At 35.7% G+C, this 14,579-nt stretch overlaps 2 protein-coding genes across 4 annotated transcripts in view; both read left to right on the top strand.

Annotated features, from left to right (window-relative positions):
* The window catches only part of bicd1a (bicaudal D homolog 1a), a 39,592-nt gene extending 30,225 nt beyond the window's left edge, over window positions 1-9,367 (top strand). The window contains exons 7-9 of one of the 3 annotated variants that reach the window (XM_051869761.1): window positions 1,646-1,856; window positions 5,869-5,954; window positions 7,625-9,367. In XM_051869761.1, the coding sequence (XP_051725721.1) occupies window positions 1,646-1,856; window positions 5,869-5,954; window positions 7,625-7,832 (505 nt within the window). In that variant the 3' untranslated portion in view covers window positions 7,833-9,367. The remainder of the gene's footprint in view (window positions 1-1,645; window positions 1,857-5,868; window positions 5,955-7,624) is intronic. The other 2 variants (XM_051869762.1, XM_051869763.1) reach the window with 2 other exon arrangements.
* A 457-nt stretch (window positions 9,368-9,824) lies between these two features.
* The window catches only part of fgd4a (FYVE, RhoGEF and PH domain containing 4a), a 57,148-nt gene continuing 52,393 nt past the window's right edge, over window positions 9,825-14,579 (top strand). The window contains exon 1 of the mRNA XM_051869764.1: window positions 9,825-10,175. Within this exon, the coding sequence (XP_051725724.1) occupies window positions 10,064-10,175 (112 nt within the window). The 5' untranslated portion in view covers window positions 9,825-10,063. The remainder of the gene's footprint in view (window positions 10,176-14,579) is intronic.

Below are 14,579 nucleotides of genomic sequence, written 5' to 3'. Positions count from 1 at the left end.
CATTATATTCACTTAATATAATGAGGACATCCAAATTGTAAATATTTCCTTTTTACATACACATTCCTGACTCTATCATTTGTGATTCTTCAAAATGTACTGTAACTACTTGCTCTACCTCTGAAACTACTTTACTTTTATCACCTAGGTAGGAAATAATTGTAGCCAGTGGCTAAATAGCCACATATTTATTGTCATACTGTTGGTACGAATGGGAATCGATTTAGGCTCTGATTTCTCTTAATGATTCCAGTTTTTTAATGGTTCCATAAAGAGTTTTTTTTTTTTTTTACTTTTATGGCATATATATTTGGGGGGAAAAAATGAAAAACATTGCCAAATAATGAGATATTGCTAATAACAAATATATTTAAAGATGTTTAAATATACTTTTTATTTACTTTATTGAAGTAATTGACCCTTCGCCGGGAGTTTGATTGACAAGCGATCTAACCAATCATAACGCCGAATCTGGCATTTTGTCCGACAAAGAAGATTAACCTCAGTGGACTTGACCTTGAAAAATGGTGTACTGATGTCTTTCCGTGTTTGAAACAACATTCCTTCTAATGTTCATTCATGTTTATTTGATGCTATAAATTAATTAGTAGGAAGAGATGATCGGTTCACGAGCCGCTTGAGCTGAGGCACTACAGCAATCTGTCACGACACATTAAAGAGCCACAAAACGTTTTTTATTGTTCAAATTTCTTAAAAAATTACACAATTTGAAAGCTGGGACTTTGTTTAATATCATAAGTAACCTGCTCTGTCTTGTCTGTCGACGTGTTGTCAGTGTCCTCTTTGTTCCGCAATGTATTTTTCACTGTGTGGCGTGACAGCACCATGGCTTGTCGGACAAAGCAACAGAGTCAATTAAGTACTGGCTGCCATTAAAATATACTTTTTAATTTCTTTATTGACTTAAAATAAATGGAATCCAATAATTTGCTTTAACTATATATTAAACAACAATAAATGAACAACAATCGACACAATGAATGAAAAAAATGTGACAACATCTCTAATTCTTTCATATTTATAAAATACTACTGACAAAATGCATAATATGTAATTTTAACTACACAATGTCATACAAACAACCAGTCAGTAAGCTATACCTGTATGTGTTTGACTCACTAAAAAGAATTAGTCATTCATTTTTTCAGGTTGAATATTCTATTCAGTCTGAAATACATTACAGTACAAAAATATATTCCAAATGCATGTTTCAGGTTTCCTTCAGATTACTCATTTCTTAATTTTTTGTATAGTAGTGGCTCTCAACTATTTTTACTGCATGGTCCCCCATTGTCCACAACAATATTTAGATTCCCCATCATTTTTCCAATTGTTTGTGATTTACTGGACAAGAATTAAGGAGAGTGATATATATATTTACAGTTTCACACACATACAATTTCAAGTAAATCTTGTTGTTCTTCAGAAAAGTTTTTGATGGGGTGAAATAAATTAAGAAATTGCTAAAAGCTTGTTTTGTTTTCTTCTATCAATAAATCATTTTCTAAGACCCCCTAGTGGGCCCTAGCCCCCAGATTGAGAACCACTGTTGTACAGCATGTTCTGATGTTTTATGTTTGATCACTTCGAGTCATATTGAGGTTCTCTCTCCCTCTTTCTCTAGATGTGATGAATACGTAACTCAACTGGATGAGATGCAGAGGCAGCTGGCTGCCGCAGAAGATGAAAAGAAGACTCTGAACTCCCTCCTGCGAATGGCCATTCAACAGAAACTGGCCCTCACGCAGCGTCTGGAGGACCTGGAGTTTGACCACGAGCAGTCGTCCTGTGGCCGTGGAGGGAAAGTGCCAAAAATTAAGAGCAGCCCTCAAAAAGTAAGTCATCGAACTGCACTCACTGCTCCCCCTAGCCCTACTGCAACGGTTTCAAAGCCTCCTTCCTGTCTATTCCAAAACAATATGGTTGCATCAGCTGGTAGCTCTCCTTCCCTGGATGTCCCTACTCCATCCTCCTCCTGGACCTCCTCAGCCCAGCCATTTTTCCTTGGCCAGTCGCAGTGGAACCTGGGCACTCAGACCTTTAGTCTTAGACCCACAGACGTTAAGTATTGAGTTTTGTCATATTGTTCATAGTGGAGATTCTGGCCAAACTGATGCTCACGTTCCCAGGTCTGCTCCGACTTCCCCTTACCGTTCTCCTGTACTGGGTGCTCGGCAGCCATCGCCACGTTCCGTGAGATCTCGCATACGCTCCAGTGTGACTCAGTTCACGCCTTCGGCTGCTTCAAGAAACTCTCTAGTCCAGCCTGGGATTCCCAGAATCCCTAGTACTGACCTTCAGTAGGTGACACAGTTTAAGGACAGACTGGTTTCCATCTTGACTGTTTGAGTCAACTCAGGGATATAATTGATACTACTTGAAATTTCAACAATAATTAATTCTAAACTGATTTATGTTTTGCTAACTCTAGATACATTTGGATCACATCATGGCTTTGTGGATGGTACTTAATAAAATATTGATGTATAAAAATAAGATTAAATCAAAGAAATTGCACTACCTGTGTTTGATGTTTTTTTTGCGGACTGGGTTTTTGCAAGCATAATTGCTGGAATCTGCATCAGTAATGTATTCGGATCATATTGGAAGAATTGTTCCTTAAAGCGAAACAGGTATTGATTGGTGCATGTATCTACTGGAATTACATCCCTGCATGTGTGCTTCCATTTCATGGCTTGGTGAAATGGGTGCTACATACTGTATGCCAAGCAGTTAGTTTGTATGATGGAGTTTTCAGTTATTTTTGCATTAGCAAACAGCACATCTGATCTGACATAACTATAGCTCCATCCACTGGCGACAGTGTGCATTTAAGGATAGAACAGTTACCTTGGCCTTTATATCTATGTATTCTCAGTCTTAAAGCTTTGTTTCAAAGAGATTTATACTGGAATCATGAGCAGTAGCCTATAATCATATTAAACCTATTCTAAAGATAAATGTAAACTGCTTTGCCAGCTAACAAAAAATGCTCAGATGATCCCAAGGCACCCTGCTTGATAAAATGTGCCAGAGAGAGCTGTTCTATTCATGGACGCAGCATATGGCAGTGCAGGATCTGCCATATGCAAATGCAGGGACGTGTTCTTACATATGCTGCCTGCTGCCCGGCTACTACATTTCAATGAGCTTAGAGTACACATCGAATGTGTCATTCATTCATGAGTCATTCTATGGAACTAGTGCCTTTTCAAGTTTGATAAGGAAATTTTTAAAGTAAATTTCTTAATGATTTTAATCATTATTTCATGCTTATGTGTTTAAGTTTTAAACAAATGTATTGTGCCATCTCAAGCTATTGTAAATGTATGAATTTGAATGTTTAATAATGGTTAATATGTTGATGTGCTGTGGGTAACAGGGTTAAAGGTAACCAGTTTTACCATTTAATATGACATTTTTAAGCATTTTGCTTATGGCCATGAAATTCAAAGGTGCTTATTCGATAATTTAAAGTTATTTCTTTATTATTATTATATAATGTATTATTCTGTATTATTATTACTACATACTATTATTACTAAATTTTTTTCCAATTATCAGTTGTTTTTATACAAAATAATACATTTTTTTAAGCCCCCTACTGACATACGTAACAGAGCATAAGATAAAGTAATAAAATGAGCAGACAGATAACTTCCTGAAAGGATGATGTCATTATGATTACATTTATTTATTTATTTAAATGAATGAATAAATAAATGTAATCCTAATAATCCTCCATCCTTTCAGGAAATTAACACTTCTTGTCCACTCACTTGTTTATTGTTAACTAAAATCTAAAAATACATAGAAAGAGAAATACTACTTTTTATTTACATATTTCTTCATCAAAATGTGAATATTGGCTAATATAGCCAGGAGAATGGCAGAAAAGCATATTTGTGACAAAATAAAAATAAAAAACAAGACAAAATTTGAAATGTGTTTGACAACAAATAATGGATAACGACTTTTACTAAGTCTTAAAGTATTTGATTAACACATATGTATATAAAGTGTATATAAATTTAAAATATAATATGTATATAATACAAAATGGCACTCGTTTTGTAGAATGACCTTTGTTTAAGGAGCTGTGGGCCAAAAAGCATTTGACAAGTTGAAGGTTCAGAGCATCTGTGTTAGTATTGCTCAATCAAGACTGACCGAGATACAGTTCATGCAGTTCTGATGTTAGACGGCGGTTAAATTTACATGTATATACAAGCCTTTGGAAATGAGAGGTGTTTTTTTCCTAGGAATGATCAGAGATTTCAGGCCAAGTTTAGTTTTCTAGTATTGCTGTTTCCTGTGCCTTGCTTAAAGATATGTGATGTGTATTGTGTGTGATGTGACTCAGTAGATAGTGTTTGTAAATCACAGAGTTCTACAGTGTAGTGTAATGGAAACCAGTCTGATCCGCTTTACCTGTGTCACCTTGACATAATATGACACAACGTATGTCAAATAAATGTAAATAAATTCATGCTCTGGAGGCGTAACACTTTTAAAAATAGATTAGATTACAACAGTGACAATACCCAGTAGCATAAAAACACTTTATTATTCCTGGTAATGATGCCCCTAAAAGAGCAGTGGATGCTTCCAATCTCTGCCTGCAGGTGTCAGTGTTTCTAAATTTCACAACCTTTGCCCATCACTGAATGTGTCAAATGCTGTTTTGCCCATGTCGATTCAAAACACATCCCATCCACAGAGCTGTAGTTTCCTTCTGGTCAAAACAAAATAAGTATATATAATTAAATATAATATAAAAGAGATATATTTTTTTGCTGTATGGAGATGGTTATGTCACTAATGCATTTATACAAATAAACAACCACCCAGTACACCCCAGCAAATGCATAGGAACGTTTTCAAAAACACATAGCAATGCCCTGACAACCACACATAAAACGCTAGCATCATGACGATGAGTTTTCCACAAAAACTACTCACATTGTAATGGGAAAATGAAAAACAAAAAGTTTTTAAAAATTCCCACATATTGCTTTAGATGAGTATGTGCTCTTAGCTAGACAGCATCAACTATAATGTTTTAAATCATACTTTTTGTCTTGTTAAATGTGTAAATGTATGTGTGTATGCACGCTCTCATTAACAAAGCAGCAACACTGAATGTCATTTGCTCCTGACAAATGCCGTTTAAAAGTTTGAAATCAGTAAGATTTTTTTAAGAAATTAATACTTTTATTTAGAAAAGATGCACTTAATTGATTGAAAGTGACAGTAAGGAACTTTCTGTTCATCAAAGAATCCTGAAAAAAAAAAATTCAGTTTCCCCAAAAATATTATGCAGCACAAATGTTATATGATAATAGTTATAATTGTTTCTTGAGCAGCAAATCGACATCATAAATGACATTTAAAAAAAAAAAAAAATATATATATATATATATAAAATGGTTATTTTAATTTGTAATAATATTTCACAATTAAACTGTTTTTGCTGCATTTTTTAATCAAATATACAGCTTTAGTGAGCATAAGGGACTTTTTACTTTACAAAAATCTTACTGATCCCAAACTTTTTTTTAACAGAAGGTGATACCTCCTTGCTTTCCTTCTGTCTTTGTACCTGTCATTCCTCATGAATGTACGCAAATATATGCAGCTGGGTGTTGGTTATTATAACAGCTCATTCTACAGTATATGCTCTGCGTGTGATTCTGCATGAGATTAACACATAGAATCACACCCACGTTTTTAGGCCCTTGCTGTTATTTCCAGCATATTCACTTCTCATCTCTGTGCCCATTTATGTCTGTGTTTGAGTCACTAACACTGACTGTCACACCTCTGTATATCTGTCTAATTTATCAGTCTCTCTTAGATTGTCAGCAGCCTGCTGCCTCAGTACCGCCGACCTCCCCACAACTGAGGCGCGGGAGGGCATCCACGGGCCACAGGTAACCCGCAATTTGGAGGAACTAGCTCTCAACTGCATCTTTTCTCACTCTATTTCTCACAGAAAAGATTGTCACACCTGCAGTAGGGTCACAAGTATTGTTAACAGCACCCACCCACTTAGTCACACTTTTACAATGCAATTGATATATACACTACTGATTAAAAGTTTGGAATAATTACGATATGTTTTTATGATCCTTCAGAAATCATGCTAATGTGCTGATTTGGTGCTTAAAGGTGCAGTCCGTAACTTATTTGGTTAAAAATGATCCAAAATAAATTTTTGAGCAAGTACATAACCAGCTAGTGTTCAAAACTATCTCCTTAACTTAGCCCGATTCACAACGGTAAGCTTGTAATAATGTTTTCTAATAAAATCGGTACTGGTGGGTTTCCGTGGGAAATTCGAGCATGCAGCCCTTTGTCTTTGCGTCATTACGTCACGTCTGTTTACATGAAGGAGTCCCAGCTAGTAGGTTACAGTACATGTGGGGATGCTGCAGATGGCATATAATTTATAGCCTTTTTTTCACAGCAGCTGTAATAATTAAACTTATCATTTTGATGGCAGATTGTAATACAGAAAGTTCCAAATGACATTCATCAGTGACTCACCCGTAGTCAAAAGCGAAAGACTGCGGAGTGGCTACAGAAATTGAAATCTACAGGTAACACAAATACACACTAAATACACATAGTCACACAATGCTAATGTTGTTAACATTAACAATTTGAGAACAAAGTATAACAATAATAATTATTTGCACGGTTTGAGTGCGATTTATTGTAATGCTTTTTTTTCTCAGTTGGTCAGAACAAAAGACAGGTTACTTGCTTGTTCAGATTACATTTTCCAGTGAAAATTCTTATTTTGGTCATACTTCCAAGACGTAGAATCTGTAAAAAAAAAAAAAAAAAAGTACAGTATCCACACTGATGTGGTGACTGACAGCAAACATTAGATTCATCAGTGCTGAGGAGCCTTGTCGATGCACAACCCACGTAAAGATGATAATTCCACAAATAACTGCAATTGCAGGTTTCAAACAGAGATGGCGACAAAGAGGCAAAACTTATGGACTGCAGCTTTAACATTGATACCCATAATAAACGCACCAAATCAGCCTATTAGAATGATTTCTGAAGGATCATGTGACACTGAAGACTGGAGTAATGATGTGGGAAATTCAGCTTTGCTGTCACAGAAATAAATTAAATTTTAAAATATATTCAATTACAGAACAGTTATTTTAAATGTTAATAATATTTTACATAAATGCTGCCTTGGTGAGCATAAGTGACTTCTTTTACATTTGAGCATCTTAATTATTCCAAATTTTTTGACCACAAGGTATTGTATGCAAACAAATATTCAGATGCCCTTTCATCACCCTCTCATCCCTGTGCTGTCAAATATAGACAACATGCCTTTCTTCCCAAACTACTTTGCCTGCTTAAAAGCTACTAGCTTTTGCATGTGTCCCTGTGTGTCTGTCAAAAGTGAGTTAATGTTCATGTCAGAGCTATTGAATTATTTACATGATTCTTTTTCCATAGCAGTTCCTCCAGTTTAATAGGAAACAGGATATGGCGATTTCATTTTACACCAACTTATGGTCACTATTTCTCTTTTTTCTCCCTTCTGGCTGTGCCGTTTGTCTCTTGGTAGTCCTAATGTGTTGTTAGCTCTTCAAGAGGACCAGATACCTGTGGCCAACTCCAGACTTCCATGTGACCCCTTCAACTGTCTGGCCCATCATTCTCATCTTTCAATCAACTGTCAGTGGCCTATCCTTACAGAGACAGATGAAGGGGGCGGGGCACATGAATCAGTCATGACCTCCAGCCCCTCACCATGTGTGATGCCCCCGCCCTAATTTCTCACCCAATCGCTGAAATTGGATGAATTATTCAATGATGCTTATTGTGAAAGTACTAATTATCATGCAGAGTGAGATGAGAGCAAACGGAAATATACTGATGCACTTATTTATTTATCTATTTATTATTTAATATATTTATTTGTGTTTTTGTTTGTTTATTTTAAAACATTATGTGTGGTATGTCTGATTATTTGAATGGTTTTGGATATGGATACAGCTTTGCTTAAAAATACACTTTTAAACCACAAAAATAGAAGTATTAATTACATCAACCCAGGAGTACATTACGGTATGCAAGGCCACTTGAGTGCCATTATCAGTCTAAGCTAATATTAGACTTTCAAAATGCACAAAAAAAGTGTGACATAATAGAAAGAGATGTTTGTATGGTTGAATATAGGTTAAATGGACTATTTTTCAACAAGTAGAAACATTTTCAATGTGATATTTGAGTGACTTTTATTTTGACCTTCAAGCTCCTGAGGTGATGTTTTCGTTACAGTGATAATACAGTTTTTGAGTTTTGCAAATCTAAGCTGCTTTAACGTAATTGCACTTGGAATTTGTTTCTTCGTCTTTTTTTTAACAGTTTATTGCTCTGCATATGCATAATATATATATTTTATACCTTAATTGTTTTTTTTTTCTATTGCTTAAGTGATGTCAGATAAGTCTTTGAGGACTGAGTGGACATGTAGGCCTAGTTTAGTACCTGATGCGCAAAAATCATGTTTGAGGAAGTGGAGTTATAGCTTAAGTGGGGCTTGATCCCAGTGCGCTGCTAAATTTGAACATTTTATTATTCTCAGATCTGTTCCATAAACAGCATACAAGGCCAATTTACTGTATCCCATATTCACTAGAATTTCTCTCTACATATCTCCTCCTCTCTCGGTTTCATTTTCTCTTAAGTTATATCTAACCTTTACCTTATATAAAGCACAAACATATTTATCTATGCATTTTGAAACAGGCACAGAATCATTTTATATCATTTGGTCACTGGGATTTGTACCAGCAGGATTTGGAGAAATATCAGATGTCATTGTTTTTATACAGCAGTAAACCACAAAAACACATTTTCAGTCTCATTGATTGACTGAAAGGTTATTAATGTGTCTAGATGAAGAATACAATCAGCAGCTTCTCAAAGTATAACTATCTCCATTGTGGAACTAGAACAAAGCTCAGTCTATGTAATGACATACAAAGAAGGATATAAGATAAATGGTCTCATTCACAATCTCTTAGCTCCCAGTTCTCAGTTTCTGTTCAGTCTAACCCATTCATTTGGTGTTTTAGACTATATTCATTCCTTTTTGAGCATTTTCAATAATACAAGAGGAGTTTCAGTTTTATTAACTACACATTGTGGTAGATTTTCTGCCTCTGAAGTGAAATATAGTGAATAACACCCACAATGTCACATGGTGTGGACTGGTGAAAGCATGATCTTGCCGCAGGATATTTTTATGTGTATACAGCCATAAACCACATACGTTTTTTTGTGAAATAAAATTTAAAAAACATCACTGAGTCCTGTCCTGATTAAATGAGACAGGTTTTTATGAAAGGTTTTTTTGTGCGTATTGTAGTATATCACAGCTCACATTTGTGTTTGCATCTTATATCAAGGTCTAGTCTAGACGACTGAGCAAATAAACTCCTATTTTTTACATCTTGTATATCAAAAAAGTATTAATGTATTTTTAGTAATAAGTTAGCTACCAGAACATGTGCTGTATTGTGAAAATAGATACTCAGTAGTAAGCACTTTTATTTTATTGCAAATGAATTAAGTTTTCTTAACACCTGTCCTCTGATTTCATTGGAAGCGGTGTTTAAGTAAACTGATTCAAAAGATTCGACTCACCGATGAATCAAAACCCCACAAATAAATGTTTTGAGGTCGGTGAGTTAAAATAAACAGAGGGAGATCAGAGCACAGAGGAAATGACTGGACCAATCGTGTTATCAGAGCTGTTAAGAGGGCGGTGATATGGTCTGATGAAGCGATAATGATTGACTCAGTGCAGTGTACTACTGTGGTGAAAGAATCTGAGGAAAACACTAAACGAAGCGTTTCGCTTTACTTTTGCGTAACACTATATAGACCGTTTAATGTTGCAGACGCTTAAGTCAAGGACTTCGCTGAAATGCTGTGTGGACGTAAAACGACCATTTTTTATGTACAAAGGATTCAATTTGTAAAACAAGTCTTTTAAATGTTGGAACGAACTAACGAAAACATGAGTGAATTGAGGAGAAACGCTATCCGGAGGAAGTCTAAGCCGAAGAAGACAGGAGGGTCGGCGAAGGAATGCCCGGAATCCTCAGGTGAGTGCAGCGGTCAGGTGTGAGCGGATAGTCCGCTTATGGGCTTATCCTTCTCGTGTCAAACGTACAATACACTGGATACATTTGTTTCAGAGAAACAGCTATGTTGTCAGGCCACCGGTCATTTGTGAAATTATTTTCTTCGGTCAGCTTAGAAATATGATTAGAAATGTGAAAACGACACACTTCTGAATTTGATAGGCCTACTGGCTAAAAAGTTTTTCAGTGGTTTTCAAGGTGGAGGATATGTCCAAAATGTGGTATCAAGAGTATTTTTTTATTACTGTACTTTTCCTGCCCACTGTACGCTGCGATGATCTATTTACATAACGAGTTAGTCCTATAATATTTATATCGATATGTATATCGTAATAATCATCAGCCCTTGCCATGTTTTTACTTGCAAAATATTTGTGTATTTAAAACCACAGAATGTTTATTATTAATATGAATGAATTACTAATAAAATATTTGAAAATATATGTTGTACATGTAGTATAGGCTATAGCAATTAACATTTTTTCAAAAGTAAACATAGTTTGTGAAGTTTCCTGTTGACCCTGTTGGGAAATGGTGCAGTGCTAGATCAAAATAAAAGGCCTGAATCCTTTGATTAAATATTTATTTCGGACAAAAATATATAAATACAATTTAAAAAAAAAAAAAAAAAAACAGTAACAGGTTTACTTTTTGAGAGGTCTTTTAGTTCTTAGTTATCAAACTAGCTCATACAATCTATTCATGCTCAAGTTCATCATTGTGATTTGGCTTAATCTCTGACAGCACACAAGAGATTTGGGAAAATGCATTGAAATACATACCAGACTCCATTTTCTTCCTTGGAAGAAAGCCCTGTTTGTACTGAAAGCTCAGGATATGAGCGTGAACAAGTCCCAACGGGTTGCGGTATTGAGTGTTTGCAGTAGTGACATGTCTCATCTCTGACTATATGAATCAGCCTGCATAATTCTTTAGCTTAAAGACAAGAATTGTGCAAGAACTAGATTGAGTCAGTCTGTGTTTATAGGGATAACAGCCTACTGTCAAGACTACTCTGCATGGCACAGCACAACCACAGATATATAGAAGTCAATTGGTCCCATCCTTGACTGGATGAATGCCAATGCATATTTTGCCTTTCAACAACAGCAATACATTGTGGTTCTTTGGACATTGTTACATATGAATTCAATTTTAAGGTTAGATTTTTGTGTCGTTCAGGTTAGGCAAAAAGTGATTTGATTATCTCTATAATACAGTGTTTATTCTTAAAGCTGGCTATTCACTATTGTCAGTCCAGAGAACTCTTGGTACTGTATCTTATTCAAGAGGATGCAGTGGGTCTCATTTATTTATCTGGTGAAGTTCCACTTTCTGAGCTTGTTAGCTTGACTGCCCAGTGAATCGGAATGAGCATGAGGAGCTCACAGCGGAGTTATATTGTTGTTGATGTCTGTGGGAGTTGAATAGTTAGAAGTTGGATTTTCTTTGCTGATTGACTTTGCTGATTGATTTGACATCTTAGGTGGAATTTGTTTAGTTAATTAGCTTCCAACATGTGAAACGATGCAAAAATTAAAAATAAAATGCAATATGTCCATTACCAAACAAATCAGTACAATTTATAGTACAATTTATAATATATTAGAGACATATTAATATGTTTTTGATGTTTATATATATATATATTTTTTTTTTGTCTTCTTGGTTAACATTCTTATATCTCCTCAACAAATCAGACTGTTTTAATCCATTTCTGATGCCTGTGGTGTCAAACATTCCATGCTTGTTGTATGTTATTCATCTATACCTACTTAAAGGTGAAATGTCTACTTTTAGTTTAACACTTTTTATTGAGGCTTTTCAACAATAGAGATAAAAAAGTAAAAAGACAAATCAGCATTTGTTTTGATATGCCAACAGAGAAATCAAGATAATTCTCTGAATCAGTCACAAAATACAATTATGTATGCTCGCACCAGATAATAAAAAATAATAATGAAGTATATACTGTATACACACATACAGGGCTTGAAATTAACTTTTTTGCTCACCTGCCACTGTGGCTAGTGATTTTTCAAAGTTACTAGCCACTCATCATTTTCACTGGCCACAATTGTGCTGTTGATAAATTACATTTAATATGATTAAAGTTGACTTTGGCATGCTAAAATTACTTGATTTTGAGTCATTTTACTTGATTAGCTAGATTTAAAACCCTTTCAAACTTTCAAATGCAGATTGACCACCTAAATCAAGACTAGGCCTACATGGTAGCGTATATAAGCTGGTATGTACGGGTGGGCAAGGGGTGGGTAATATGACCATAATATGATATATTTTATAATTGTATGTTATTTTTGTTCGGCTATATAAAAAGTACAAAGAAGCAAATTACAAATACAATAGTAAATTAAATAGCCTAAACTCTTTTTTCAGATATAGTAGGTTTGTTTAACATTTATTTAACATCTTCTGTTGTTTGATTAACATTAATGGCATTCAGATATTTAATTGGGCTGCTGAATGCATACTGACACATATCCAGTTTTTACCCACCAGTTTACATACACTTAAGCCATAACCAACTGTATCCAAGTGAGATACCCCACACGATGGACATTTTGACATCTGTGTGTGCGTGTATTTGACTATTTAGGCGCAAGGAGATCTGATCGCGCTTCTGTTGTGCGTCATTCAACGCGATTCCGCCGATCCCGCCTTCACTAACAGCAAGTTAATCGATGAAGAATTGTGATCGGCTTGTAATTTTGTGCTACAACAAGCTTAGCTACCTTTCATTTGACTGTAGGCTGAAATTATATTCAACCCGCCAAAGTGGCTAGTGGGAGTGGCTGCCTTACTCACCACAGCTGAAATCTACCTGCATTTGGCGGGTGTTAATGTCAAGCCCTGCACACATACATGCATACATACTGAGATGGAAGAGCGAAATAAAGAAAGAGATAAAGAAACAAAGGGAGAAAGAGAGACAGAGAATAAACAAACTTTGCGCATACAGTATGTATATAATCATTACCAACTGGCAGGAAAAGAAAATACAGCTTTTCTTTCAAATAAAAGGTGTGTAATTTTTTGATATGTTATCAACTAATGTCATTGTAGAAAAAAAGGTTCAACGGGGTTCTGTATAGAAAACCTTAGGGTTTTTGACTTCATGCCAAAAAGGTTCTATACAAGGAGAAATGTTTTAAAGTGCACCTATTATACAAAATCCACTTTTACATGGTGTTTGGACATAAATGTGTGTTGGCAGTGTGTGAACACAACCAACCTACAATGATAAAAATCCACCCACTCCTTTTTTTTTAAAATCCCCATTAAACCAAAGCAGTCTCATTAGACATGCAATTCGCTGAGCAATGTGACGTCACACTGCTCAGGCCCCGCCCACGGCCACTGACTGACAGACCTGCATTACCATAGTTTCCGCCCTCAGCGAGTTGTACGCTGTCCGCCATTTTTCTTCATGTTCAAGCAGCTTTACCGACAACAATGTCTCGTAAGCAATCCCATTGTTCTGTTGTTGGATGTAAGAGTGAACATAGGAGTCTTCATTTGCTCCCAAAATCTGAGCCACTGAGGATGCAGTGGATTAATTTTTGAAGGTATGGTGCCCCAAAATATACCCAAATTCGTTTGTCTGCGCAAATCATTTCACTCCAGACTGCTTTGTGAACAAGGGTCAATGCAAAGTGACAATACAAAACACAGGCTTTGCTAAAAAGTTGTTCTTCAAGGATAGATCAGTACCAACTGTTCGTGATCCAGTTTACAGTCTTCGGAGTGATACTGGTCATGGCAGCAATGAAGGGGAGAGCACGCACTTCATTACAGTTCATCTGAGTTGTTTTACAGATATAAAGTTTACCAGTTTATTAAGCACCCTCATCAAAAAAAAGAATAAGGTCTGTATATATTTGTTTACTGTTAGTTGTAACGAGTGTTGTTGCGTAATTTGCTGTGTACTGTATGTTGATAATAATGCAAGGGAGAGAGAGAGTTTATGGATAAGACTTTAATGCACACTTCTTGTACTGTCTTTTATTCAGCTCTTACGGTGATTTTCTGGAGTGAAAAGACACTTCATCTTTTGTGTGATGTACAATAAATTTCATAAAACTCATCAGTTTTGTCCATCATTCGGACGGGGTCTGCTACAAAAGGCTTGTACTAATAGTAGATAAAAGCAAGATGACAACAATTCTAACATTTTCAGTGCTTGAGATTGTCCTGTTTGTTTGTTGCATGAGCTCTTGAAGCACCGCCCTCTTCTTGAAAGGGGGCCGGGAGCAGCAGCTCATTTGCATTTAAAAGGACACACACAAAAACGGCTTGTTTTTTGCTATTTTAACATGCTATAAAAATTGTCTGTGTTGGGTA

Source organism: Ctenopharyngodon idella, chromosome 18 (genome assembly GCF_019924925.1).
Source record: "Ctenopharyngodon idella isolate HZGC_01 chromosome 18, HZGC01, whole genome shotgun sequence".
Taxonomy (NCBI): domain Eukaryota; kingdom Metazoa; phylum Chordata; class Actinopteri; order Cypriniformes; family Xenocyprididae; genus Ctenopharyngodon; species Ctenopharyngodon idella.
The sequence above is the reverse complement of the archived record's forward strand: the minus strand, read 5'-3'. Positions and strand labels throughout refer to the sequence as shown.